Raw genomic sequence first — 26,119 nt, 5'->3', positions numbered from 1 at the left:
TCCTCAGACTGAGAGTCAGAGGAGTGGGAATTGAGATGTGGGAGAGTACAAAGAACATGGAGCAGGGCAGATCTAAGAATTGTCAACAGTGTTTTAGGAATTTGAGGAAGGATGTCCTTGCTATTAAGGCAGTGCAGCGAAGGTTCACAAGGTTAATCCCCGGGATGGCGGGACTGTCAGATGAGGAAAGATTGGAAAGACTGGGCTTGTATTCACTGGAGATTAGAAGGATGAGAGGGGATCTTATAGAGACATATAAAATTATGAAAGGAATGGACAAGCTCGATGCAGGAAAAATGTTCCCAATGTTGGGTGAGTCCAGAACCAGGGACCACAGTCTAAGAATAAAGGGGAGGCCGTTTAAAACTAAGGTGAGAAGGAACCTTTTCACCCAGAGAGTTGTGAAGTTGTGGAATTCTCTGCCACAAAGGGCAGTGGAGGCGAAATCACTGGATGAATTTAAAAGAGAGTTAGAAAGAGCTGTAGAGGCTAGTGGAATCAAGGGATATGGGGAGAAGGCAGGCACGGGTCACTGATTGAGAATGATCAGCCATGATCACATTGAATGGCGGTGCTGGCTCGAAGGGTCGAATTGCCTCCTCCTGCACCTATTGTCTATTGTCTATAATGAATGGCGGTGCTAGCTCGATGGGCCGAATTGCCTCCTCCTGCATTTATTTTCTGTGTTTCTAACAGCACTTCCCTGCCAGCTTGAAGAACACAATTGTCTCGTGTCATATTAATGGTGATTTCCCCCACAATCAAACCTGACAAAAAGCTGGATCTAATGGAAGATTGCAAGGCACCCGCAGAGTCATTGCAAGCCAGCGTGCGCTGATTGAAAAAGTGGAAGCGTAGATTATGATCTGAAATAGCTGATGCTGCCGTTAAAACCTGAAACCGCTGATTGTACTTTGTCAAGCGATGAAATGTTGTTCATTGACTTTCACTGGCACAATGCAGGCGCCTGACAATGAAGAGATGGGAGGGAATGGGACAAAGGCAAGTAAGGGAAGTCTAGAGTCGTGGGATTAGTTATACAGCAGCACGCTGGCACGGTGGCGCAGCGGTAGAGTTGCTGCCTCACAGCGCCAGAGACCCGGCTTCTATCCCGACTACGGGCGCTGTCTGTGCGGAGTTTGTACTTTCTCCCCCGTGACCCGCATGGGTTTTCTCCGGGTGCCACGGTTTCCTCCCACACTCCAAAGACGTGGGGCAAATGTAGGCTAATCGGCTTTGGTGAAATTGTAAATCGTCCCTGGTGCGTGCACGATCGTGCTAGTGAATGACTGAACGAATACTTGATTGTCACATGTGACAAGACACTGCAAAATTCTTTGCTTGCACAGCCACGGTATGCAAATAGTTGCCTCATGAGGGCGTATCAGGGCGCACATATAGTGTGCGGGGATCGCCGGTCAGCACGGACTCGGTGGGCCGAAGGGCCTGTTTCCGTGCTGTATCTCTTAACGAAACGAAACTAAATCAGGCCCTGTGACCCGACTCATCCATCCTGACCTGAGCTAATAACATTTGCATGTGTTTGCCCCATACCCTTCAGAACGTTTCCTATTTATGGACCTGTCCAGGTGAGTTTCAAACACTGTTACTGAGCCTGTCTCCACCGCTACCTCATTCCATAAACCCACCACCCTCTGTACAGAAAACACCCCACAGATCCCCCTTGAATCTTTCCCCTCTCACCTGAAACCTACGCCTTATTCTTAAACTGTGGCCCCTGGTTTTGGACTCCCCCAACATTGGGACCATGTTTCCTGCCTCTAACGTGTCCATGGGTAGAAACTGGAGCACTCACGAGGGACAATTTACATTCATACCAAGTATACAAACCCAAGCCAATTAACCTGCAAACCTGTACGTCTTTGGAGTGTGGGAGGAAACCGAAGATCTCGGAGAAAACCCACGCAGGTCACAGGGAGAACGTACAAACTCCGTACAGACAGCACCCGTAGTTGGGATCGAACTCGGGTCTCCGGCACTTGGATTCGCTGTAAGGCAGCAACTCTACCGCTGCGCCACCGTGACCGCCTGTATTTTGGGCTAAATTGGTTTGTCCCGTTACGGGACCGCCCTTGTCCCGTATTAGTCCCGGGGGGGGGGGGGGGGGGGGGGCGCTGTAGACCCGGACACTGTAGGCCCGGACACTGTAGGCCCGGACACTGTAGGCCCGGACACTGTAGGCCCGGACACTGTAGGCCCGGACACTGTAGGCCCGGGGGCCGCTGCAGGCCCAGACAGTGTAGGCCCGGAGGCCCGGGCATCGCCTAACGGAGGTTGCGTGGCAACCCGCCTCCCGGCCCGGGCGGGCCGCCATTGGTGGAGCGGGAGCATGTGGCCGCTGGCTGGGTGAGGTCACGTGGGGCGCGGGGCAGTGACGTCACCTTTTGCCCCTTATTTGGGAGTGAGGAAGTTGGCATCCCTAGTGTGATCGCATCTGCCTCAACTACCTCTCCTGGCAACTCGTTCCATATACCCACCACCATTTGGGTAAAAAATTGCCCCTTATATTCCTAATAAATCTTTCCCCCCCCTCACCTTAAACCTATGTCCTCTGGTTCTTGATTCCCCTCGTGTGGGCAAGAGACCCTGTGCATTTACCTTATCTATTCCTCTTGTGATCTTACATACCTCTATGTTGTATCCCTCATCATCCTGCGCTCCAAGGAATAGAGTCCCAGCCTACTCAACCTCTCCCTATATCTCAGGCCCTTAAGTCCTGGCAACATTATCTTTTCTGGATCCTTTCCAGCTTAACAACATCTTCCCAATAACATGGTGCCCAAAACTGAAGACGAATCTCTAAAATTTATGAAGAAGGGTCTCGACCCGAAACATCACCCATTCCTTCTCTCCCGAGATGCTGCCTGACCTGCTGAGTTACTCCAGCGTAAATCTCCAAATGTGGCCACACAAACTGTAACATGACCTCCTAACCTCTGTACTCAATACTCTGACTGATGAAGGCCAATGTTCCCCAAGTCTTCTTGACCACCCTATTACTCCACTTTCAAGGACATATGTTGTTGCATTCCTAAATCCCACTGCTCGACAACACTCCCCAGAGCCCAGCCATTCACTGTGGAAGTCCTGCCCTGGTTGGATTTCCCAAAATGCAACACCTCACACATATAGACAATAGACAATAGACAATAGGTGCAGGAGTAGGCCATTCGGCCCTTCGAGCCAGTACCACCATTCAATGTGATCATGGCTGATCATTCTCAATCAGTACCCCGTTCCTGCCTTCTCCCCATACCCCCTGACTCCGCTATCCTTAAGAGCTCTATCTAGCTCTCTCTTGAATGCATTCAGAGAATTGGCCTCCACTGCCTTCTGAGGCAGAGAATTCCACAGATTTACAACTCTCTGACTGAAAAAGTTTTTCCTCATCTCCGTTCTAAATGGCCTACCCCTTATTCTTAAACTGTGGCCCCTTGTTCTGGACTCCCGCAACATTGGGAACATGTTTCCTGCCTCTAACGTGTCCAATCCCTTAATAATCTTATATGTTTCGATAAGATCTCCTCTCATCCTTCTAAATTCCAGTGTATACAAGCCTAGTCGCTCCAGTCTTTCAACATATGGCAGTCCCGCCATTCCGGGAATTAACCTAGTAAACCTACGCTGCACGCCCTCAATAGCAAGAATATCCTTCCTCAAAATTGCACACAGCACTCCAGGTGCGGTCTCACTAGGGCCCTGTGCAACTGCAGAAGGACCTCTTTTCTCCTATACTCAACTCTTCGAGGTATGCCTACTCAATAACTAAAGGTCTCCCTCTGACACACCAGCGATGCTGCCTGGTCCACTGAGTTACTCCAGCACACTGTGTCTTTTTTTGTAAACCAGTATCTGCAGTTCCTTATGTTCACGTCAATGTCTTGATGAGACCGCATTTGACTCTTGTTCTCAATGCCCCGACTGATGTAAGCAAGTGTGCCTAAGACACGGTGGCGCAGGGGTTGAGTCGCTGCCTTGCAGCGCTAGAGACCCGGGTTCGATCCCGACTACGGGCGCTGTCTGTATGGAGTTTGTGCGTTCTCCCTGTGACCTGCGTGGGTTTTCTCCGGGTGCTCCCACACTCCAAAGACGTACAGGTCTGTCGGTTAATGTAAGAATATAACTGCAGATGCTGGTACAAATCGAAGGTATTTATTCACAAAATGCTGGAGTAACTCAGCAGGTCAGGCAGCATCTCAGGAGAGACGGAATGGGTGACGTTTCAGGTCGAGACCCTTCTTCAGCATTTTGTGAATAAATACCAGGTCTGTCGGTTAATTAGCTTTGGTAAAATTGTAAATTGTCCCAAGTGTGTGTGTGGGATAGTGTTAGTGTGTGGGGATCGCTGGTCACTGCAGACTCGGTGGGCCGAAGGGCCTGTTTCGGCACTGTATCTCTAAACTAAACTAAACTATACTAAATCTTCTGTCACCCCCCAACAATATTAGTGACTGACTGAAAGAATGCATTCATCCAAAGCATTACTGAATGATTTTTCCCTCCAATGGAGTCCACAATTATTCAATTTCTATTTATTATTCATTTTGGTGGAATTGGAACCATTGATAATTGGGCTACAAATTCATCGTTATAATGGTGTCATCGTTTTTGGCAGAGTATCATAGGTAGTTGACTGAAGAATTAGTAGATCTTCTGCAGTCATTTAACGTAGCCGTGAGCTGCTTAAAGAACAAATGTTTTATAGAAGGTAGACACAAAATGCTGGAGTAACTCAACGGTCAGGCAGCATCTCGGGAGAGAAGGAATGGGTGACGTTTCTGGTCGAGACCCTTCTTCAGACTGATGTCAGGGGAGGGGGCGGGATAAAGATAGAATGTAGTGGGAGACAGGAAGACTGGTGGGAGAACTGGGGAGGGGGAGGGGAAAGAGAGGGAAAGCAGGGACTGTATGAAGTTAGAGGTCAATGTTCTAACCGCTGGGGTGTAAACTACCCAAGCGAAATATGAGGTGCTGTTCCTCCAATTGACGCTGGGCCTCACTCTGACAATGGAGGAGGCCCAGGACAGAAAGGTCAGATTGGGAGTGGGAGGGGGGGAGTTGAAGTGCTGAGCCACGGGGAGATCAAGTAGGATAAGGCGGACTGAGCGGAGGTGTTCAACGAAAAGATCACCGAGCCTGCGCTTGGTTTATGTCAGAAGCTTGAGTTAGAAATGTCAGCCAGCATCAATAGGAAACCAAAACTGTAGATGCTGGAAACATGAAATAAAACAGAGAATGCTGGATCTACCCAACAGATCAGGCAGCATCTGAGGAGAGAGAAAAAAAGATAATGATTCCATAAGACCGTTGGACATAGGAGCAGATTAGGCCATTGAATTCCACAGATGCACCACCCTCTGGCTAACAAAATTCCTCCTCATCTCCATCCTAAACGTACTTTTATTCTGAGGCTCTGCCCTTTGGTACCAGACTCTCCCACAAGTTCAAAGGCCCTTCATGATATGGAACCGGTAAGGGTGTCAGGGGTTATGGGGCGATGGCAGGAGAATGGGATTGAGAGGGAAAGATAGATCAGCCATGATTGAATGGCGGAGTAGACTCGATGGGGCTGAATGGCCTCCTCCTGCACCTATTGTCTATTGTCTATTGTCTATTGTCTATTGTCTATTGTCTAAACTGGTGGATTGCTAAAATTCTGAAAGTGATTAAAATATCAAGGGCCACAGACAACAAATACATTTAATTGATAGCAGGGATGAATAATTACTTCTGAAAATATTTAATGGAAATCAGCAAAAGATGAAGCATAACAATAGACAATAGACAATAGACAATAGGTGCAGGAGGAGGCCATTCGGCCCTTCGAGCCAGCACCGCCATTCAGTGTGATCATGGCTGATCATTCTCAATCAGTACCTCGCTCCTGCCTTCTCCCCATACCCCCTGACTCCGCTATCCTTAAGAAGGCATCTCTCCAGAGATGCTGCCTGTCCCGCTGAGTTACTCCAGCATTTTGTGTCTATCTTCAATTTAAAACCAGCATCTGCAGTTCCTTCCTACAAAAGATGAAGCGTCTTTGACTGAATAAAATGGACCAGGCAAACTTCAGTGATTCAATGATTCTTTATTGTTACGTGCACCTAGTGAAGTTTCCGTTTCAGTTTAGTTTATTGTCACGTGTACCGAGGTACAGTGAAAAGCTTTTGTTGCGTGCTAAGCAGTCAGCGGAAAGACAATACATGACTACAATCGAGCCACCCACAGTGTACAGATATCATAGTTAAAGTAAGAAATGTTGCTATTGGAGTAAAGATTTAAGAGTGTGAAGCAATTGTAATTTGTAGGGTTGCCAACTATCCCGTATTAGCCGGCACATTCCATATATTGGGCTAAATTGGTTTGTCCCGTACGGGACCGTCCTTGTCCCGTATTAGGCCTGGGGGGCGCTGTAGGCCCGGACAGTGTAGGCCCGGGGGCCGCTGTCGGCCCGGACAGGCCCGGAGCCCTGATTGCCACCTAACGGAGGTTTCTTAGCAACCCGCCTCCTGGCCCGGGCAGCGGCCATTGGTGGAGCGGGAGCACATGGCCGCTGGCTGGGTGAGGTGATTTGGGGCACGGGACGGTGACGTCACCTTTTTTGGGGGTGAGAAAGTTGGCAACGCTAGTAATATGTGATTGTTGATCTGCTTCTATGGTTAGCACAGAAACTGTCGCCTGGGTTGGGCGCCATCTTGGAGCTTTGTTTTACATTCAACCTGGTAAAATAATACAACAGACCTCACCTCGGCAGCAAACAAAGAGTCGCCACGTTTCTGGCGCCAACAAAGTTATGAAAAGTTCATCGAACAGCACTTGGAATATTGTGTTCAAGAGTGGTGTTTAAGAGGCTTTTTGATAGGCACATGGGTGTGCAAGGAATGGAGGGATATGGATCACATGCAGCCAGAAGGGATTAGTTTAAGTCGGCTTTCATGTTTTGAATGGTGAGCGAGTGTCTGTATATTCCTGTGCTGTACTCTTCTTTGCTCTATGTCTAAGGAACGCAGCAAACATGCCAGAAAGATTGGGGTTGCACGGTGGTGCAATAGTAAAGTTGCTGCCTTACCAGTGCCAGAGACCCGGGTTTGATCCTGACTAAGGATGTTGTCTGTACAGAGTTTGTACGTTCTCCCTGTGACCTCGTGGGTTTTCCCAGGGTGCTCTGGTCACCTCCTACATTCCAAAGACGAGCAGGTTTGTTGGTTAATTGGCTTCGGTAAACAGTGTAAACTGTCCCTTGTGTGTAGGATAGTGCTAGCGTACCGTGATCACCGGTTAGCGCGGACTTGGTCCGTCGAAGAGCCATAGGGCAGCACAGTGGCGCTGCGGTAGAGTTGCTGCCTTACAGTGCAAGTAGACCCGGGTTCGATCCTGACCATAGATGCTGTCTGTAAGGAGTTTGTACGTTCTCCCTGTGACCTGCGTGCATTTTCTCCGAGATCATCGGATTCCTCCCACACTCCAAAGACGTACAGGTTTGTAGGTTAATTGGCTTGGTATAAGTGTAAATTGTCCCTAGTGCGTGTCGGATAGTGTTAGTGTGCGGGGAACGTTGGTCGGTGCTTATTGAAACATATAAGGTTATTAAGGGGTTGGACACGTTAGAGGCAGGAAACATGTTCCCAATGTTGGGGGAGTCCAGAACAAGGGGCCACAGTTTAAGAATAAGGGGTAGGCCATTTAGAGCTGAGATGAGGAAAAACATTTTCAGTCAGAGAGTTGTGAATCTGTGGAATTCTCTGCCTCAGAAGGCATTGGAGGCCAATTCTCTGAATGCATTCAAGAGAGAGCTAGATAGAGCTCTTAAGGATAGCGGAGTCAGTGGGTATGGGGAGAAGGCAGGAACGGGCTACTGATTGTGAATGATCAGCCATGATCACATTGAATGGCGGTGTTGGCTCGAAGGGCCGAATGGCCTCCTCCTGCACCTATTGTCTATTGACTCGGTGGGTTGAAGGACCTATTTCTGCGCTGTATCTCTAAACTAAATTGAACTAATTGAACTGAATTGAACTAAACTGAACTAAGCTAAACTAAACTCAACTCAACTGAGCTAAGCTAACATAAAGTACAATAAAAGAAACTCGAATAAAATACAATAAAATAAGTGTGCCCAGGCAGCTTGAGGCTAGTGAATGGCTAGTGAATGTTTCGCTCCTGTGATCATGAAGTAAGCAATATCCTGCTAAGAACGAGAGAGCAAGCTGTACAAAGCAATAGTAAACCGTTGGAAAATTCCCAGCAGAGGGAGCCCATATCATGTGCGTCTCTACTTATTAAATGCAAGGCAACGCTGGAAACCCGAGGAGAACACAAAGCCCAGGGACACTCTGGAGCATGCAAATATTGTAGAGGCTGAGAGAATATACCTCAACCGTCCCACTTTAAAGAAATTGTAATTTATCGGACCATTTGTCACTCAGAGAGTTGTGAATCTGTGGAATTCTCTGCCTCAGAAGGCAGTGGAGGCCGATTCTCTGGATGCTTTCAAGAGTGAGTTAGATAGAGCTCTTAAAGATAGCGGAGTCAAGAGATATGGGGAGAAGGCAGGAACGGGGTACTGATTGTGGATGGTCAGCCATGATCACAGTGAATGGCGGTGCTGGCTCGAAGGGCCGAATGGCCTCCTCCTGCACCTATTGTCTATTGTCTATTGTCTTTTTCGGACCCAGCTCAGTTCCCCCACAAAGACATTGTGGCGTTGGGGAAGAAGCTACGAGGATTAATGTCTTTAGTCAGAGGGTGGTGAATCTGTGGCATTCATTGCCACAGGAGGCTGTGGAGGCCATATTTTTAAGGCAGAGACGGACAGATTCTTGATCAGTACGGGTGTCAGAGGTTATGGGGAGAAGACGTACAGGTATGTAGGTTAATTGGCTGGGTAAATGTTAAAAAAAAAAATTGTCCCTAGTGGGTGTAGGATAGTGTTAATGTACGGGGATCGCTGGGCGGCACGGACTTGGTGGGCCGAAAGGGCCTGTTTCCGGCTGTATATATATGATATGATATGATAAGGCAGGGGAATGGGGTTGAGGGGGAGAGATCGAATGGCAGAATAGACTTGATGGGCCCAATGGCCTCATTCTGCTCCTATCACTTATGAATTTACAGAGTGAACAATGACCACACCGTCGCGCTGGTGGTAGGTTGAACACGCGTGAGAAGGTTTATTCACAGTAATGCCGTGAGGAATGGTGAGGAGAAGGTCTTGGTTGGTGTGGAGGTGCAGTCCTTCGTCGCCTGTGCGCCGGTGAGGAGGCGTTGGCAGTCTCGGGCTTGCCCCGGCAGCTCTGTCTTGCTGCAAGAGGAGCCATTATCCAAAGGGTGGCGCAGCGGTAGAGTTGCTGCCTCGCAGCGCCAGAGACGTGGGTTCAATGCTGACTACGGGTGCTGTCTGTTCATTCTCCCTGTGACCGGATGGCGGGACTGTCATATGTTGAAAGACTGGAGCGACTAGGCTTGTATACACTGTAATTTGGAAGGATGAGAGGGGATCTTATCGAAACGTATAAGATTATTAAGGGGTTGGACACGTTAGAGACAGGAAACATGTTCCCAATGTTGGGGGAGTCCAGAACAAGGGGCCACAGTTTAAGAATATTGTCTATTGTTTATTAACCGCGTTTGTTTTCTCCGGGTGCTCCGGTTTCCACTCACACTCCAAAGATGTGCAGGTTTGTAGGTTAATTGGCCTCTGTTAAAAAAACAATTGATATTGTTCCTTGTGTGCTAGTGTACTGGGTGATTGCTGGTTGGCGTGGACTCAGTGGGCCGAAGGGCCTGTGTCCACAATGTCTCTGAAGTCTAAAGAGAATTGCCAGTCTCGGGCTTGTCAGCCTGAGGGTTTATATGGCGCTAGTGAGGCCACATTTGGAATACTATGCGCAGTTTTGGGGCCCCATATCTGACGAAGGACGTGCTGCCGTTGGAGAGGGTCCAGAGGAGGTCACGAGAATGGTCGCGGGTTTGATTGGGTTAACGTATGAAGAGCGTTTGAAGTCTTTATACTCGCTGGAGTTTAGAAGGATGAGGGGGGGGGGGGGTCTCATTGAACTTACTGGATAATGAAAGGCCTGTATAGAGTGGATGAGGAGAGGATGTTTCCACCAGTGGAAGAGTCTAGGACCAGAGGGCAGAGCCTCAGAATAAAAGGAGGTCTCATTTGAGTGGTGATGAGGAAGAAAGGATTGTATACACTGGTATTTAGAAGGATGAGAGGGGATCTTATCGAAAAGTATAAGATAATTAAGGGGTTGGACACGTTAGAGGCAGGAAACATGTTCCCAATGTTGGGGGAGTCCAGAACAAGGGGCCACAGTTTAAGAATAAGGGGTAGGCCATTTAAAACGGAGATGAGGAAAAACTTTTTCAGTCAGAGTTGTGAATCTGTGGAATTCTCTGCCTCAGAAGGCAGTGGAGGCCAATTCTCTGAATGCATTCAAGAGAGAGCTAGATAGAGCTCTTAAGGATAGCGGAGTCAGGGGGTATGGGGAGAAGGCAGGAACGGGGTACTGATTGAGAATGATCAGCCATGATCACATTGAATGGTGGTGCTGGCTCGAAGGGCCGAATGGCCTCCTCCTGCACCTATTGTCTATTGTCTATTGTCTATTGTCTATTTGAGTTTAGGAGCAAGGAGGTCCTATTGCAGTTGTACAGGACCCTGGTGAGACCGCACCTGGAGTATTGTGTGCAGTTTTGGTCCCCTAATTTGAAGAAGGACATTCTTGCTATTGAGGGAGTGCAGCACAGGTTCACCAGGTTAATTCCAGGGATGGCGGGACTGACGTATGATGAAAGAATGGGTCACCCGGGCTTGTATTCGCTGGAATTTAGAAGGACGAGAGAGGATCTTATAGAAACATATAAAATACTTAGCGGATTGGACTGGGTAGATGCAGGAAAAATGTTCCCCATATTGGGGAATTCCAGAACCAGGGGTCACAGTTTAAGAATAAAGGGTAGGCCATTTTGGACTGAGATGAGGAAAAACTTTTTCACCCAGAGAGTTGTAAATCTGTGGAATTCTCTGCAGTGGAGGCCGATTCACTGGATGTTTTCGAGAGAGCGTTGAGGCTAACGGAATCTTAGGTCTAGAGGAATCAAGACATGGGGAGAAAGCCGGAACAGGGTACTGTTTTTGGATAAGAAGATAACTGCAGATGCTGGTACAAATCGAAGGTATTTATTCACAAAATGCCGGAGTAACTCAGCAGGTCAGGCAGCATCTCGGGAGAGAAGGAATGGGTGACGTTTCGGGTCGAGACCCTTCTTCAGACTCCGTTTCGGGTCGAGACCCTTCTTCAGAAGAAGGGTCTCGACCCGAAACGTCACCCATTCCTTCTCTCCCGAGATGCTGCCTGACCTGCTGAGTTACTCCAGCATTTTGTGAATAAATACTGTTTTTTGGATGATCAGCCATGATCACATTGAATGGCGGTGCGGGCTCGAAGGGTCGAATGGCCTCGTCCTGCACCTATTGTCTATGTTTCTATGTTTCTAAGTCAGAGGGTGGTGAATCTGTGGAATTCATTGCCACAGATGGCTGAGGAGGCCAAGTCAATGGATATTTTTAAAGTTGAGATTGGTTATGGGGAGAATGAGGTTGAGAGGGAAACATAGATGGAATGGTGGTGTAGACTCGATGGGCTGAGCGACCTAATTCTGCTAATAAGACCTAATTCCTATGTCTTATAGTATTCTTTATTCTTTAGACTTTACTATGGAGATAGAGCACTGAAGCAGCCCCTTCTAGTCCGCACCGACTAACAAGGACAGAATCCCCCTCGTTCTCACCTTCCACCCCATCAGCCAGCGTATCCAACAATCATCCTCCAACATTTCCGTCACCTACAACGGGACCCCACTACTGGCCACATCTTCCCATCCCCTCCCCTTTCTGCGTTACGCAGAGACCGTTCCCTCCGTAACTCCCTGGTCCACCGGTCCCTTCTTACCCAAACCACCCCATCCCCGGGCACTTTCCCCTGCAACCGCAGGAGATGCAACACCTGTCCCTTTACCTCCCCCCTCGACTCCATCCAAGGACACAAACAATCTTTCCAGGTGAGACAGAGGTTCACCTGCACCTCCTCCAAACTCATCTGTTGTATCTGCTGTTCCAGATGTCAACTTCTCTACATCGGCGAAACCAAACGCAGGCTCGGCGATTGCTTCGCTCAACACCTTCGCTCAGTCCGCATTGACCAACCTGTTCTCCTGGTGGCTGAGCACTTCAACTCCCCCTCCCACTCCCAGTCTGACATTTCTGTCATGGGCCTCCTCCAGTGCCATAGTGAGGCCCACCGCAAATTGGAGGAACAGCACCTCATATTTCGCCTGGGCAGCTTGCAGCCCAGTGGTATGAACATTGACTTCTCTAACTTTAGATAGTTCCTCTGTCCCTCTCTTCCCCTCCCCCGTCCCAGTTCTCCCTCTGTCTTCCTGTCTCCACCTATATCCTTTCTTCAGCCAGCACTGCCAGTCAATGTGATCATGGCTGATCATTCTCAATCAGTACCCCGTTCCTGCCTTCTCCCCATACCCCCTGACTCCGCTATCCTTAAGAGCTCTTTCCAGCTCTCTCTTGAATGCATTCAGAGAATTGGCCTCCACTGCCTTCTGAGGCAGAGAATTCCACAGATTCACAACTCTCTGACTGAAAAAGTTTTTCCTCATCTCAGTTCTAAATGGCCTACCCCTTATTCTTAAACTGTGGCCCCTTGTTCTGGACTCCCCCAACATTGGGAACATGTTTCCTGCCTCTAAGGTGTCCAACCCCTTAATAATCTTATACGTTTCGATAAGATCTCCTCTCATCCTTCTAAATTCCAGTGTATACAAGCCTAGTCGCTCCAGTCTTTCAACATATGATAGTCCCGCCATTCCGGGAATTAACCTAGTAAACCTACGCTGCACGCCCTCAATAGCAAGAATATCCTTCCTCAAATTTGGAGACCAAAACTGCACACAGTACTCCAGGTGCAGTCTCACTAAGGCCCTGTACAACTGCAGAAGGACCTCTTTGCTCCTATACTCAACTGCTCTTGTTATGAAGGCCAACTTTCCATTGGCTTTCTTCACTGCCTGCTGTACCTGCATGCTTCCTTTCAGTGACTGATGCACTAGGACACCCAGATCTCATTGTACGTCCCCTGTTCCTAACTTGACACCATTCAGATAATACTCTGCCTTTCTATTCTTACCACCAAAGTGGATAACCTCACACTTATCCACATTAAACTGCATCTGCCATGCATCCGCCCACTCACACAACCTGTCCAAGTCACCCTGCAACCTCATAGCATCTTCCTCATAGTTCACACTACCACCCAGTTTTGTATCATCTGCAAATTTGCTAATGGTACTTTTAATCCCTTCATCCAAGTCATTAATGTATATTGTAAATAGCTGCGGTCCCAGCACCGAGCCTTGCGGTACCCCACTAGTCACTGCCTGCCATTCTGAAAGGGACCTATTTATCCCCACTCTTTGCTTTCTGTCTGTCAACCAATTTTCTATCCATGTCAGTACCCTACCTCCAATACCATGTGCTCTAATTTTGCCCACTAATCTCCTATATGGAACCTTGTCAAAGGCTTTCTGAAAGTCAAGGTACACCACATCCACCGGCTCTCCCCTGTCAATTTTCCTGGTTACATCCTCAAAGAATTCCAGAAGATTAGTCAAGCATGATTTCCCCTTCGTAAATCCATCCTGTTACTACTATCATAATGCTCCGCAATTTCGTCTTTTATAATTGACTCCAGCATCTTCCCCACCACTGATGTCAGACTAACTGGTCTATAATTTCCCGTTTTCCCTCTTCCTCCTTTCTTAAAAAGTTGGACAACATTAGCTACCCTCCAATCCACAGGATTTCTAGCGCCACCTCCTTAAGTATGGGTAATTAGTATGGGTGTCAGGGGTTATGGGGAGAATGGGGTTGAGAGGAGAAGATAGATCAACCATGATTGAATGGCGGAGTGGACTGGATGGGCCGAATGGCCTAATTCTGCTCCTAGAACTTGTGAACCTATATCGCAAGGAACAATGTCTACTCAGCAAACCTGTGGTCAAAGTGATGAACACACACACATTGATTACCTGCATGAAAACAAAGAAATGTGCTTGTATTGACAATATGGATTTCTTGTTTTGGATTGACTAATTACTGTTTAATAGGGACAACAAGGCTTGGTTGATATTCGATTTACTGTTAATGGAGGTTGGTCCTATGTTAAATCCTGACGACTAGAAATGGTTCCTAAGCAAATCTGAGTGCCGAAGTTAACTATAAAGCTAAACTGGAATTTAGAAGGATGAGAGGGGATCTTATAGATGTGTATAACATTATAAAAGGACTGGACAAGCTAGGTGCAGAAAAAATGGTCCCAATGTTGGGGGAGTCCAGAACCAGGGGCCACAGTTTAAGAATAAGAGGTAGGCCATTTAGAACGGAGATGAGGAAAACCTTTTTCACCCAGAGAGTTATAAATCTGTGGAATTCACTGCCTCAGAAGACAGTGGAGGTCAATTCTCTGAATGCATTCAAGAGAGAGCTTGTAAGGGGTTTCTGCGCCGAGCTTTTGCCCGACCCAAGGTCCCCGTGCCTTGCTCTGGTCCCTCGACCAGACCGCGCACACTGGTTCCCCGTGAGTGGTTCGACCCACTCACTGCTTACGGATCTAGACACTGGACTTAGATGCAGGAGCGTTGATAGTGCAGAAAAATTCAACCAGACCAGATTTGAAGACCAGGGTTTAAACGGAAAAAGGCTTTTATTGTGCACTTGGGACTATTGTACATGAATACTTTTACACAGTTCTATCAGACATATACTGAATTACATGAATACTTTGACTCTGAATTATAAACACACAGTTCTATAAGACATATACTGAATTACATGAATACTTTGACTCTGAATTATAAACGCACAGTTCTATAAGACATATACTCGACTGTAAGATGGGGAACGTACAACACATCGCAAAATTGGCCAACACATATTTACTTATACACCCACGTTAATTAAGCCACCCTCCCCTCTACACTAAAACTATGTCCAGGATGTGCAGGATCGGGGTACATGCTCACCATGGGGCTATTACTAGGGTTACTGGCTGTTCGTGCTGCTTCTCCGCTGTTTTCCGTGAGGGTCGTGCTTGTTCCGTGAGTTTCTTCCTTCCGTTCTTCTCGGTGAGTCTCCGTTCTCCATGCCGTGAGTTTTTCTTGCTTCTGACTTGCGTGTTTAAAACCCAAAAGTCGTGGCCAGTTATACTAATCCTGACCCGTCCTATCTCCCGCCAGATCTCGGGATCTCTGTTTCAAAGATAGGTTTCGAGATTTCTCTTTGATCTGCGTTATGTCCGGGGGTACCGGTGATGGCTGTTAATCTGTTTCTCGTTGAGAGGTGATGGGTTTAAATGGTTTCCCATCACCTGCCAGGTAGTTTTCTATGGGCTATTGTGCCCCCTTAATGAGATTAACTGTGTAGGTCGGCTTGGGGCATTGTGAGTATGCTGATGTCAGCGCCCCAGTGTCTGGACTTCGACCTGGTTTCGCAGGTTTCTGCACGGCCAATATCCATCTATTGTTCTGGCCGTGGCTTTGCAGAAAACCTAGAGACTGGGCTGTGGAGTTTTTGCTTTTGTGGCTGGTCACGAGGTCCCGCGGCCATCTTGGGACCCACTGATTGTGACATCCCTTGTTAAAAACTGACCGCAGCCTTTCTCCGCTATCAGCCCCAGTCTCCCGTGTAAAATGTCCAAACTGCAGCTCTTTGGTTTGGTGTTGATTGCAGAATGAGGGAAAACTTCTCAAATCTTACAAGCTAGATAGAGCTCTTAAGAATAGCGGAGTCAGGGGTTATGGGGAGAAGGCAGGAACGGGTTCCTGATTGAGAATGATCAGCCATGATCACAATGAATGGCGGTGCTGGCTCGAAGGGCCGAATGGCCTACTCTTGCACCTATTGTCTATTGTCTATTGTGCAAAGACAGGTACATGGATAGGAAAAGTTTAGAGGGATATGAGCCAAAGGTGGTCAGGTGGAACTTGCGTAGATGGGGCATGTTGGTCATCAAACAGGAAATTTAGTGTAGAAGTTGGGATGTCATGTTATGTTGGAGCGGCCACATTTGGAATATTGTGCTCAGTTTTGGACACCCTGCTCTATATCGGAAGGGTGTCGTTAAGCTGGAAAGAGTGCGGAGAAAATTTACAAAGACGTGACCAAGATTTGAGGGCCTGAGCTACAGGGAGAGGTTGGGCAGGCTGGGTCTTTATTCCTTGGAGCACAGGAGGCTGAGGGGAGATCTTACATAGGTGCTTAAAATCATGAGGTGAGTAGATAGGAAGAATACACAGTCATTTACTCTAGGTATGGAAATCAGGAACTTAACAGCATAAATCTAGGGTGTGAGGGGAAGGAATTAGAGTCAGAGAGTGATACAGTGTGGAAACAGGCCCTTCGGCCAAAACCTGCCCACACCGGCCAACATGTCCCAGCTGCACTAGTCCCACCTGCCAGCATTTGGTCCATATCCCTCCAAACCTGTCCTATCCATGTACCTGTCTAGACAATAGACAATAGGTGCAGGAGTAGGCCATTCGGCCCTTCGAGCCAGCACCACCATTCAATGTGCACATGGCTGATCATTCTCAATCAGTACCCCGTTCCTGCCTTCTCCCCATACCTCCTGACTCCGCTATCCTTAAGAGCTCTATCTAGCTCTCTCTTGAATGCATTCAGAGAATTGACCTCCACTGCCTTCTGAGGCAGAGAATTCCACAGATTCACAACTCTCTGACTTAAAAAGTTTTTCTTCATCTCCGTTCTAAATGGCCTACCCCTTATTCTTAAAATGTGGCCCCTGGTCTGGACTCTAATTGCTTCTTAAATGTTGGGATAGTCCCAGCCTTAACTACCTCCTCTGGCAGCTTGTTCCATACACCCACCACCCTTTCTATGAAAAAGTTAGCCCTCGGATTCCTATTAAATCTTTTCTCCATCACCTTGAACCTATGTCCTCTGGTCCTTGATGCACCAACTTTGGGCAAGAGACTCTGTGCATCTACCCAATCTATTCCTCTCATGATCTTATACATGAGATACATAAGATCACCCCTTATCCTCCTGCGCTCCAAGGAAGAGTCCCAGCCTACTCAACATCTACCTACAGCTCAGACCCTCCAGTCCTGCCAACTAACTCATAAATCTTCTCTGACCCTTTCCAGATAAGCCATGAATGGAGGAGTAGACTCGATGGCCGAATGGCCTAATACCACTCCTAGAGCTAATTTCTTTTGATCAGGAAACATAGAAACATAGAAAATAGGTGCAGGAGGAGGAGGAGACCATTTGGCCCTTCGAGCCAGATCCGCCATTCATTGTGATCATGGCTGATCATCCAAAATCAGTAACCCATGCCTGCCTTCTCCCATATCCCTTGATTCCACTAGCCCCTAGAGTTCTATCTAACTCCTTTTTAAATTCATCCAGTGAATTGGCCTCCACTGCCCTCTGTGGCACAGAATTCCACAAATTCACAACTCTCTGAGTGAAAAAGTTTCTTCTCACCTCAGTTTTAAATGGCCGCCCCTTTATTCTTAGACTGTATGTTCCCTGGTGCTGGACTCCCCCAACATTGGGAACATATTTCCTGCATCTAGCTTTTATTATTTTATACGTCTCTGTAAGATCTCCTCTCATCCTTCTGCTCTTAGTAGAAACAATTGGTTCCCTTGTGTATTAACAAAAAAGCCCCATACAAAGAAGAAAAAAAAAAGAAGATGAAAACTATTGGCTCTGGTTAGAAGTATATAATTACAAAGATAGATGTAGAGAGTGCAATTACTATTTCCAAGTGTAAGTGGGTTTTTGTGAGGGATTGCAAGGTGCCATTTTGCGCAGTGCTCTGTATCGGAGAACAGCACTTTGATCGAAAGAATCTCACTGTGTCCTGGCCTCTCACTCAGCACTAACTAATGCTGTCCTCCCTGGTTCATTATTGCTTCATTTAATTTCAATTCTATCAGACACAGTAGATGCAGCAGTTTTACAGTGGAGACTCCGATGCTTTTGATCGAGTCAGTTCGCCCATTGTACTGCTTAATCTTTTCACCTTTGATCCAGAAGTGTGATGCGCGTTGCATCAATAATTTCCGCGTGAGATTTTGGTTCAGATTTTAGACGCTGGATTTTAGACTCTTGTTGTTGTTCGTCCTTTGGGTTGGAAGATGACCACGACTTCACGTTCAGTTGGAGGATTGGTGACTGTGGGTCCGGAAGTGACTGGTGAGGCCAATCCGGGCCCAGAAGGCAGGCCCACACGTAGGATACAAGTGGATGGGTGCTGCAGTGGAAGTGGAGGTAGCCCGGGCCTTGCGCGCGGTGCGTTTCCTCTGGGCCTCTGCAGTGCGTCTGTTCTCTGCTGCACGGGCTCCTGTGGTGAGCTTGCTACGCCAGGTTGGGACGGTCCAGAGCAAGAGACTCCCAAGTGCTGAAGTTGATGTCCAAGTCTTTGAGGGACACTTTGAGGCAGTCCTTAAACCGTTTCTTCTGTCCTCCTACTGAGCGCTTGCCCTGACACAGTTCTCCATACAGAAGCTGTTTTGGCAGTCGACTCTCGGGCATTCTGACGACATGGCCTGTCCATCTGGCTTGGGCTTTCCATAGGAGGGTGTGGACGCTGGGGATTCCGGCCCATTCCAAGACCTCTGTGTTGGGAATTTTGTCCTGCCACCTGATGTGAAAGAGTCTGCGTAGGCAACTCAAGTGAAAGTGGTTGAGCTGTTCGGCATGTCTGCTGTGGACAGTCCAGGTCTCACTGGCATAGAGAAGAGTGGTGAGTACCACTGCACGGTAGACCTTCAGCTTGGTGGTGAGGCTGAGTCCTCTCTGCTCCCAAACATACTCACGGAGTCGCCCAAAGGCAGCGTTGGCCTTGGCAATCCTGTTGTTGACCTCAGCGTCAATGCTCTAGAGGGCTTACCGTAGCAGTTTGATACCCATAGATACAATAGACAATAGGTGCAGGAGGAGGCCATTCGGCCCTTCGAGCAAGCACCGCCATTCAATGTGATCATGGGTGATCATTCTCAATCAGTACCCTGTTCCTGTCTTCTCCCCATACACCTTGATTCCGCTAGCCCCTGGAGCTCTATCTAACTCTCTTTTAAATTCATCCAATGAATTGGACTCCGCTATCCTTAAGAGCTCTATCTAGCTCTCTCTTGAATGTATTCAGAGAACTGGCCTCCACTGCCTTCTGAGGCAGAGAATTCCACTGATTCACAACTCTCTGACTGAAAAAGTTTTCCTCATCTCAGTTCTAAATGGCCTACCCCTTATTCTTTAACTGTGGCCCCTTGTTCTGGACTCCTCCAACATTGGGAACATGTTTCCTGCCTCTAACGTGTCCAACCCCTTAATAATCTTATACGTTTCGATAAGATCTCCTCTCATCCTTCTAAATTCCAGTGTAAACAAGCCTAGTCTCTCCAGTCTTTCAACATATGACAGTCCCACCATTCCGGGAATTAACCTAGTAAACCTACGCCGCACGCCCTCAATAGCATACATTCAGATCCAGGGACAATAGACAATAGACAATAGACAATAGACAATAGGTGCAGGAGTAGGCCATTCAGCCCTTCGAGCCAGCACCGCCATTCAATGCGATCATGGCTGATCACTCTCAATCAGTACCCCGTTCCTGCCTTCTCCCCATACCCCCTCACTCCACTATCCTTAAGAGCTCTATCCAGCTCTCTCTTGAAAGCATCCAACGAACTGGCCTCCACTGCCTTCTGAGGCAGAGAATTCCACACCTTCACCACCCTCTGACTGAAAAAGTTCTTCCTCATCTCCGTTCTAAATGGCCTACCCCTTATTCTCAAACTGTGGCCCCTTGTTCTGGACTCCCCCAACATTGGGAACATGTTATCTGCCTCTAATGTGTCCAATCCCCTAATTATCTTATATGTTTCAATAAGATCCCCCCTCATCCTTCTAAATTCCAGTGTATACAAGCCCAATCGCTCCAGCCTTTCAACATACGACAGTCCCGCCATTCCGGGAATTAACCTAGTGAACCTACGCTGCACGCCCTCCATAGCAAGAATATCCTTCCTCAAATTTGGAGACCAAAACTGCACACAGTACTCCAGGTGCGGTCTCACAGTTTCTTCCCAGCTGTCATCAGGCAACTGAACGGTCCCGTTAACAACAAGAGTGCGGTCCTGACCTCCCATCTACCTCATTGGAGATCTTCGACTTATTTTTTAAATTGGACTTTATTGGACTTTATCTTGCACTGGTTACATGCTTTATCCTTTAGTTTTTTTACTTTTGGAGATACAGCACAGAAACAGGCCCTTCAGGTACACCGGGTTATTGCCGAACAGTATACTAGCACTGTCCTACATGCACGAGGGACAATTCCCAATATTACCAAGCCAATTAGCCTACAAAACATGCACGTCTTTGGAGTGTGGGAGGTAGACCGGAGATCCCGGGGAAAACCCACGCAGGTCACGGGGAGAACGTACAAACCAAAGATACTAGAGGAGCAAGATAGACCACTCGATCCTAATAACCGTAGTACGTCACGGCGCCATTTTAGTAGGCAAAAACTTGCAGAAACATTTAAAAAGAAAATTAACAAAAATCTGTGAATTGATAGATGAGATATATTCTGCATTTTAATGGTATCATCACACATACTGTTCCCCCAAAACACAGATTACACTGCGAGAGGCAGAGCGAACGGCGGGTTTTGCCTACTAAAATGGCGGACGTTACGCTCCTTTGCGTGCAGTTTTGGTCCCCAAATTTGAGGAAGGATATTCTTGCTATTGAGGGCGTGCAGTGTAGGTTTACTAGGTTAATTCCCGGAATGGCGGGACTGTCATATGTTGAAAGACTGGAGCGACTAGGCTTGTATACACTGGAATTTAGAAGGATGAGAGGAGATCTTATCGAAACATATAAGACTATTAAGGGGTTGGACACGTTAGAGGCAGGAAACATGTTCCCAATGTTGGGGGAGTCCAGAACCAGGGGCCACAGTTTCAGAATAAGGGGTAGGCCATTTAGAATGGAGATGAGGAAAAACTTTTTCAGTCAGAGAGTTGTAAATCTGTGGAATTCTCTGCCTCAGAAGGCAGTGGAGGCCAGTTCTCTGAATGCATTCAAGAGAGAGCTAGATAGAGCTCTTAAGGATAGCGGAGTCAGGGGGTATGGGGAGAAGGCAGGAACGGGGCACTGATTGAGAATGATCAGCCATGATCACATTGAATGGTGGTGCTGGCTCGAAGGGCCAAATGGCCTACTCCTGCACCTTTGTCCCGCCCCCCCTGACATCACTGTGAAGAAGGGTCTCGACACGAAACGTCACCCATTCCTTCTCTCCCGAGATGCTGCCTGACCTGCTGAGTTACTCCAGCATTTTGTGAATAAAAACCTTCGATTTGTACCAGCATCTGCAGTTATCTTCTTATACTCCTGCACCTATTGTCTATTGTCTATTGTCTACACTTCAGTATGGATCACCCATGATTGAATGGCGGAGTAAACCTGATGGGCCGAATGCCCTAATCCTGCTCCTATCACTGATGAATGATCTCTTGATGTTCTGTGACCTTCAGGATTTCGCGCATGTCACCTTTACAACATCTTCGACAGAATGGATGCAGAAACCCATCGCCACTGCAGGCGGAGACAGGAGAGCAGGAGGAAGTGGGGAATGGTTCAGCTCGGTTTAAACGAGCTCCACTAATTCGTCCCATTTCTCCCTGGCTGACTTGTCAAGCAGCAGGGACAGGTCCCGGGTTGTGATAAATGGTTCAATCAGCACAATTCAATTGAGGCATTTGGACACCAGGCTCTGATAGTGCTTAGCCCTTGATTGATTTAAGGAACGTACAGCTTATTTATTTATATAGTTGTTGCTGCTACTTGATTTGGGTAATTCCATCCCCCCTCCCCGCGGAAAACTCCTTACGAATTTGAGCTCCGATTGACTCCTCGTGCACTGCAAAGTAACCAGTAAACACAAGGAATATTATACAGGCAAGACAGAGAGGTTTGGAAGATGTATCTAGTTTGAATGATTGATTGAACGATACAGTATGGAAACAGGTCCTTACATGTTCTTGGCACAGTGAAATTCTTTGCTTTTCACACAATACACAAGGTATGCAAAGAGTCGCCACTTAAAGGGCGCCGGCAAATTTATAAAAAGTGCGAGATCAAGTGGACCCATTGGGCCAAAACCTCTCCTGCATTGGTGCAGCACCCTCTCCTCCCCCCTCTCCGTTCCCCTCTCCCCCCCCCACCTCCCCCTCCCCCTCTCCCCTCTCCCCCTCTCCCCTCTCTCCCCCCCTCTCCCCCTCCCCCCTCTCCCCCCTCTTCCCCCTCTCACCCCTCCCCCCTCCACGCCCACCCCCTACCCACCTCTCCCCTCTCTCTCCGACAGCCCTCCTCTCTCTCCGATAGCCCCGCTCCCTCTCTGACGACCACCCCCCTCCGATGGCCCTCTTTGCTCATTGACGTCCCTTCCCGCTCACATGGGGTGGGTGGAAACTGGAGCGCACACGAGGGACAATTTACATTTATACCAAGCATAGAAACCCGAGCCAATCAACCCACAAACCTGCATGTCTTTAGAGTGCGGGAGGAAACCGAAGATCTCGGAGAAAACCCACGCAGGTCACGGGGAGAACGTACAAAACTCCATACAGACAGCACCCGTGGTCGGGATCGAACCCGGGTCACTGGCGCAGTGAAGCAGCAACTCTACCGCTGCGCCACCGAAGCAAGTGGCCACTTTCTCTTCTGAGGATCAGTTGATGGAGCTTAGCAGAATTCTGTCGAACGTTGTTTTGCAAAGTACAAGTGTGTGAGACAATGCCTCGATCCCTGTCACTTAGTGCTCTCTTGATTTGCATGATGTCTATACTCCGGTGACCAAATGCCGCCACGTCTCGTTGTCTCAGTTGTTAAAAACTATGCCCCAGGTAGATTGCAGCATGTTTACGACAACCAGGGACCTTGAAGCCAAAGAGAAGGGAAACAAAAAGATGCATTCACAACATGTAGGCAGCACGGTGGTGCAGCGGTAGAGTTGCTGCCTCACAGCGCCAGAGTCCCCGGTTCCATCCTGATTACAGGTGTGTGTCTGTGCGGAGTTTACACGTTCTCCCCGTAAAGATAATTAGGGGATTGGACACATTAGAGGCAGGAAACATGTTCCCAATGTTGGGGGAGTCCAGAACAAGGGGCCACAGTTTAAGAATAAGGGGTAGGCCATTTAGAACGGAGATGAGGAAGAACTTTTTCAGTCAGAGAGTGGTGAAGGTGTGGAATTCTCTGCCTCAGAAGGCAGTGGAGGCCAGTTCGTTGGATGCTTTCAAGAGAGAGCTGGATAAAGCTCTTAAGGATAGCGGAGTGAGGGGGTATGGGGAGAAGGCAGGAACAGGGTACTGATTGAGAGTGATCAGCCATGATCGCATTGAATGGCGGTGCTGGCTCGAAGGGCTGAATGGCCTACTCCTGCACCTATTGTCTATTGTCTATTGTCTATTGTCTATTGTGACCTGCGTGGGTTTTCTCCGAGAACTTTGGTTTCCTCCCACACTCCAAAGACATAGAAACATAGAAAATAGGTGCAGGAGGAAGCCATTCGGCCCTTCGAGCCAGCACCGCCATTCATTGTGATCATGGCTGATCATCCACAATCAGTAATCCGTGCCTACCTTCTCCCCATACCCCTTGATTCCGCTAGCCCCTAGAGCTCTTTTAAATTCATCCAGTGAATTGCCCTCCACTGCCCTCTGTGGCAGAGAATTCCACAAATTCACAACTCTCTGGGTGAAAAAGTTTCTTCTCACCTCAGTTTCAAAAATGGCCTCCCCTTTATTCTTAGACTGTGGCCCCTGGTTCTCGGCTCCCCCAACATCGGGAACATTTTTCCTGCATCTAGCTTGCCCAGTCCATTTGTAATTTTATACGTCTCTATAAGATTCCCCTCTCATCCTTCTAAACTCCAGTGAATACAAGCCCAGTCTTTCCAATCTTTCCTCGTATGACAGTCCCGCCATCCCGGGGATTAACCTCGTGAACCTACGCTGCACTGCCTCAGTGGTACAGGTTTGTAGGTTAATTGGCTTCGGTAAAATTGTACATTGTCCCTAGCGTGTGTGGGATAGTGTTAGTGTGCGGGGTGCTATACAGGTGTTGATGAGAATTTTGGATAAGCACATGGATGTGCAGGGAAATAAAGAGATATGGATCATGTGCAGGCAGGTGAGATCAGTTTCAATTGGCATCATGTTCGGTATGGACATTGTGGGCCGAAGGGCCCATTCCTGTCATTTAGTCTTCAATACTGTCTGTTCTAAGTCAGAAATAATGGCATTTAAGAGGCTTTTACATTGGCATATGGATATGCAGGGAATGGAGGCTTATGGATTATGTGCAGGATTATGGATTATTCTTAGTTACAAATGGTGGCATTTAAGAGCCTTTTGGATAAACATGTGGACACACAGTGACTGGGGAGGGATATGGCTTGTGCGCAGGTAGGTAGGAGATGGTCTTAGCATCATGTTAGGCACGGGACATTGTGGGCCGAAGGGCCTGTTCCTGTGCTGTACTCTTTGTAAATTCTATGGTCTATGTTCCAAGAAGATTCTTCAGGGGTGGCAGTTTCCTCCCCAAAAGGACATTAGTGAGCCAGATGGGTTTCTAAAACAGTCCAGCAGATTCATGGCGGCCATTAAGCAGGTTTTATTTTATTAAAGTAAGCACAGATTTATTTCATTACCGGAATTGAAGTCCCCCATCTGCCCTGATGAGATTTTTAACTCAGAGAATCAATGGTGCAGAACCCTGGCCCTGCGTCCAAAAACTTAACCATTCCCGTACCTAGGGTTGCCAACTGTCCCGTATTAGCCGGGACATCCAGTATTTTGGGCTAAATTGGTTTGTCCCGTACGGGACCGCCCTTGTCCCGTATTAGACCTGGGGACCGCTGTAGGCCCGGACGCTGTAGGCCCGGACAGTGTTGGCTAACGGAGTGTGTTCGGGGAGTGGGGCCAAGTGTGTTCGCCTTACGGAGGTTGCGTAGCAACCAGCCTCCTGGCCCGAGCGGCCAGCGCCCGAGTTCAGGATCAAACCCAGGTACCCGGGCGGCACGGTGGCGCAGCGGCAGAGTTGCTGCCTTACAGCGAATGCAGCGCCGGACACTCAGGTTCGATCCTGACTACGGGTGCCGTCTGTACGGAGTTTGTACGTTCTCCCCGTGACCTGCGTGGGTTTTCTCCGAGATTTTTGGTTTCCTCCAAAGACGTACAGGTTTGTAGGTTAATTGGCTGGGCAAATGTAAAAATAATAATTGTCCCTAGTGGGTGTAGGATAGTGCTAATGTGCGGGGATCGCTGGGCGGCGCGGACCTGGTGGGCTGAAGGGCCTGTTCCTGCGCTGTATCTCTAAATCTCTGGCACTGTGTGGCAGCAACTCTACCGCTGCGCCACCGTGCCGCCATAATCTTATCGATTTCACCTCGATCGATGGTTGGCATGGACTCAGTGGGCCTAGAATCTGGCATCCACTCTAATCTCTCTCTCCCGCAAGATGCCCCTCAGTCTGAGCTATCACTAGGGCAACAGGGTGTCACTGCGGTAGAGTTGCTGCCTTACAGCACCAGAGTCCCGGGTTCGATCCTGACCACGGGTGCCGTCTGTATGTAGTTTGTATGTTCCCCTTGTGACCTGCGTGGGTTTTCTCAGAGATCTCCGGGTTTCCCCCCACAATCCAAAGAGGTTTGTAGGTTAAATTGCTTTTGTATAAATGTAAAATTGCCCCTCGTGTGTGTAGGATAATGTTAGTGTGCGGGGATCGCTGGTAAGCCCGGACTCGTTTTAAGTTAGTTTAGTTTGGTTTAGTTCAGTTTATTGTCATGTGTACCGAGGTACAGTGAAAAGCTTTTGTTGCGTGCTAACCAGTCAGCGGAAAGACAATACATGATTACAATCGAGACATCCACAGTGTATAGATACATGATAAAGGGAATAACGTAGGAAAATAACT

At 48.1% G+C, this 26,119-nt stretch overlaps 1 protein-coding gene across 1 annotated transcript in view; it reads left to right on the top strand.

Annotated features, from left to right (window-relative positions):
• The window catches only part of LOC144598346 (dedicator of cytokinesis protein 2-like), an 894,447-nt gene that overhangs the window by 118,295 nt on the left and 750,033 nt on the right, over positions 1 to 26,119 (top strand). Inside the window, exon 10 of the mRNA XM_078408406.1 lies at positions 21,676 to 21,766. Coding sequence (XP_078264532.1) covers positions 21,676 to 21,766 — 91 coding nt within the window. The remainder of the gene's footprint in view (positions 1 to 21,675; positions 21,767 to 26,119) is intronic.

The sequence above is a fragment of the Rhinoraja longicauda genome, chromosome 1 (assembly GCF_053455715.1).
Source record: "Rhinoraja longicauda isolate Sanriku21f chromosome 1, sRhiLon1.1, whole genome shotgun sequence".
NCBI lineage: Eukaryota > Metazoa > Chordata > Chondrichthyes > Rajiformes > Arhynchobatidae > Rhinoraja > Rhinoraja longicauda.
Note: the sequence above shows the minus strand (reverse complement) of the source record. Positions and strands in the feature narration are given on the sequence as shown.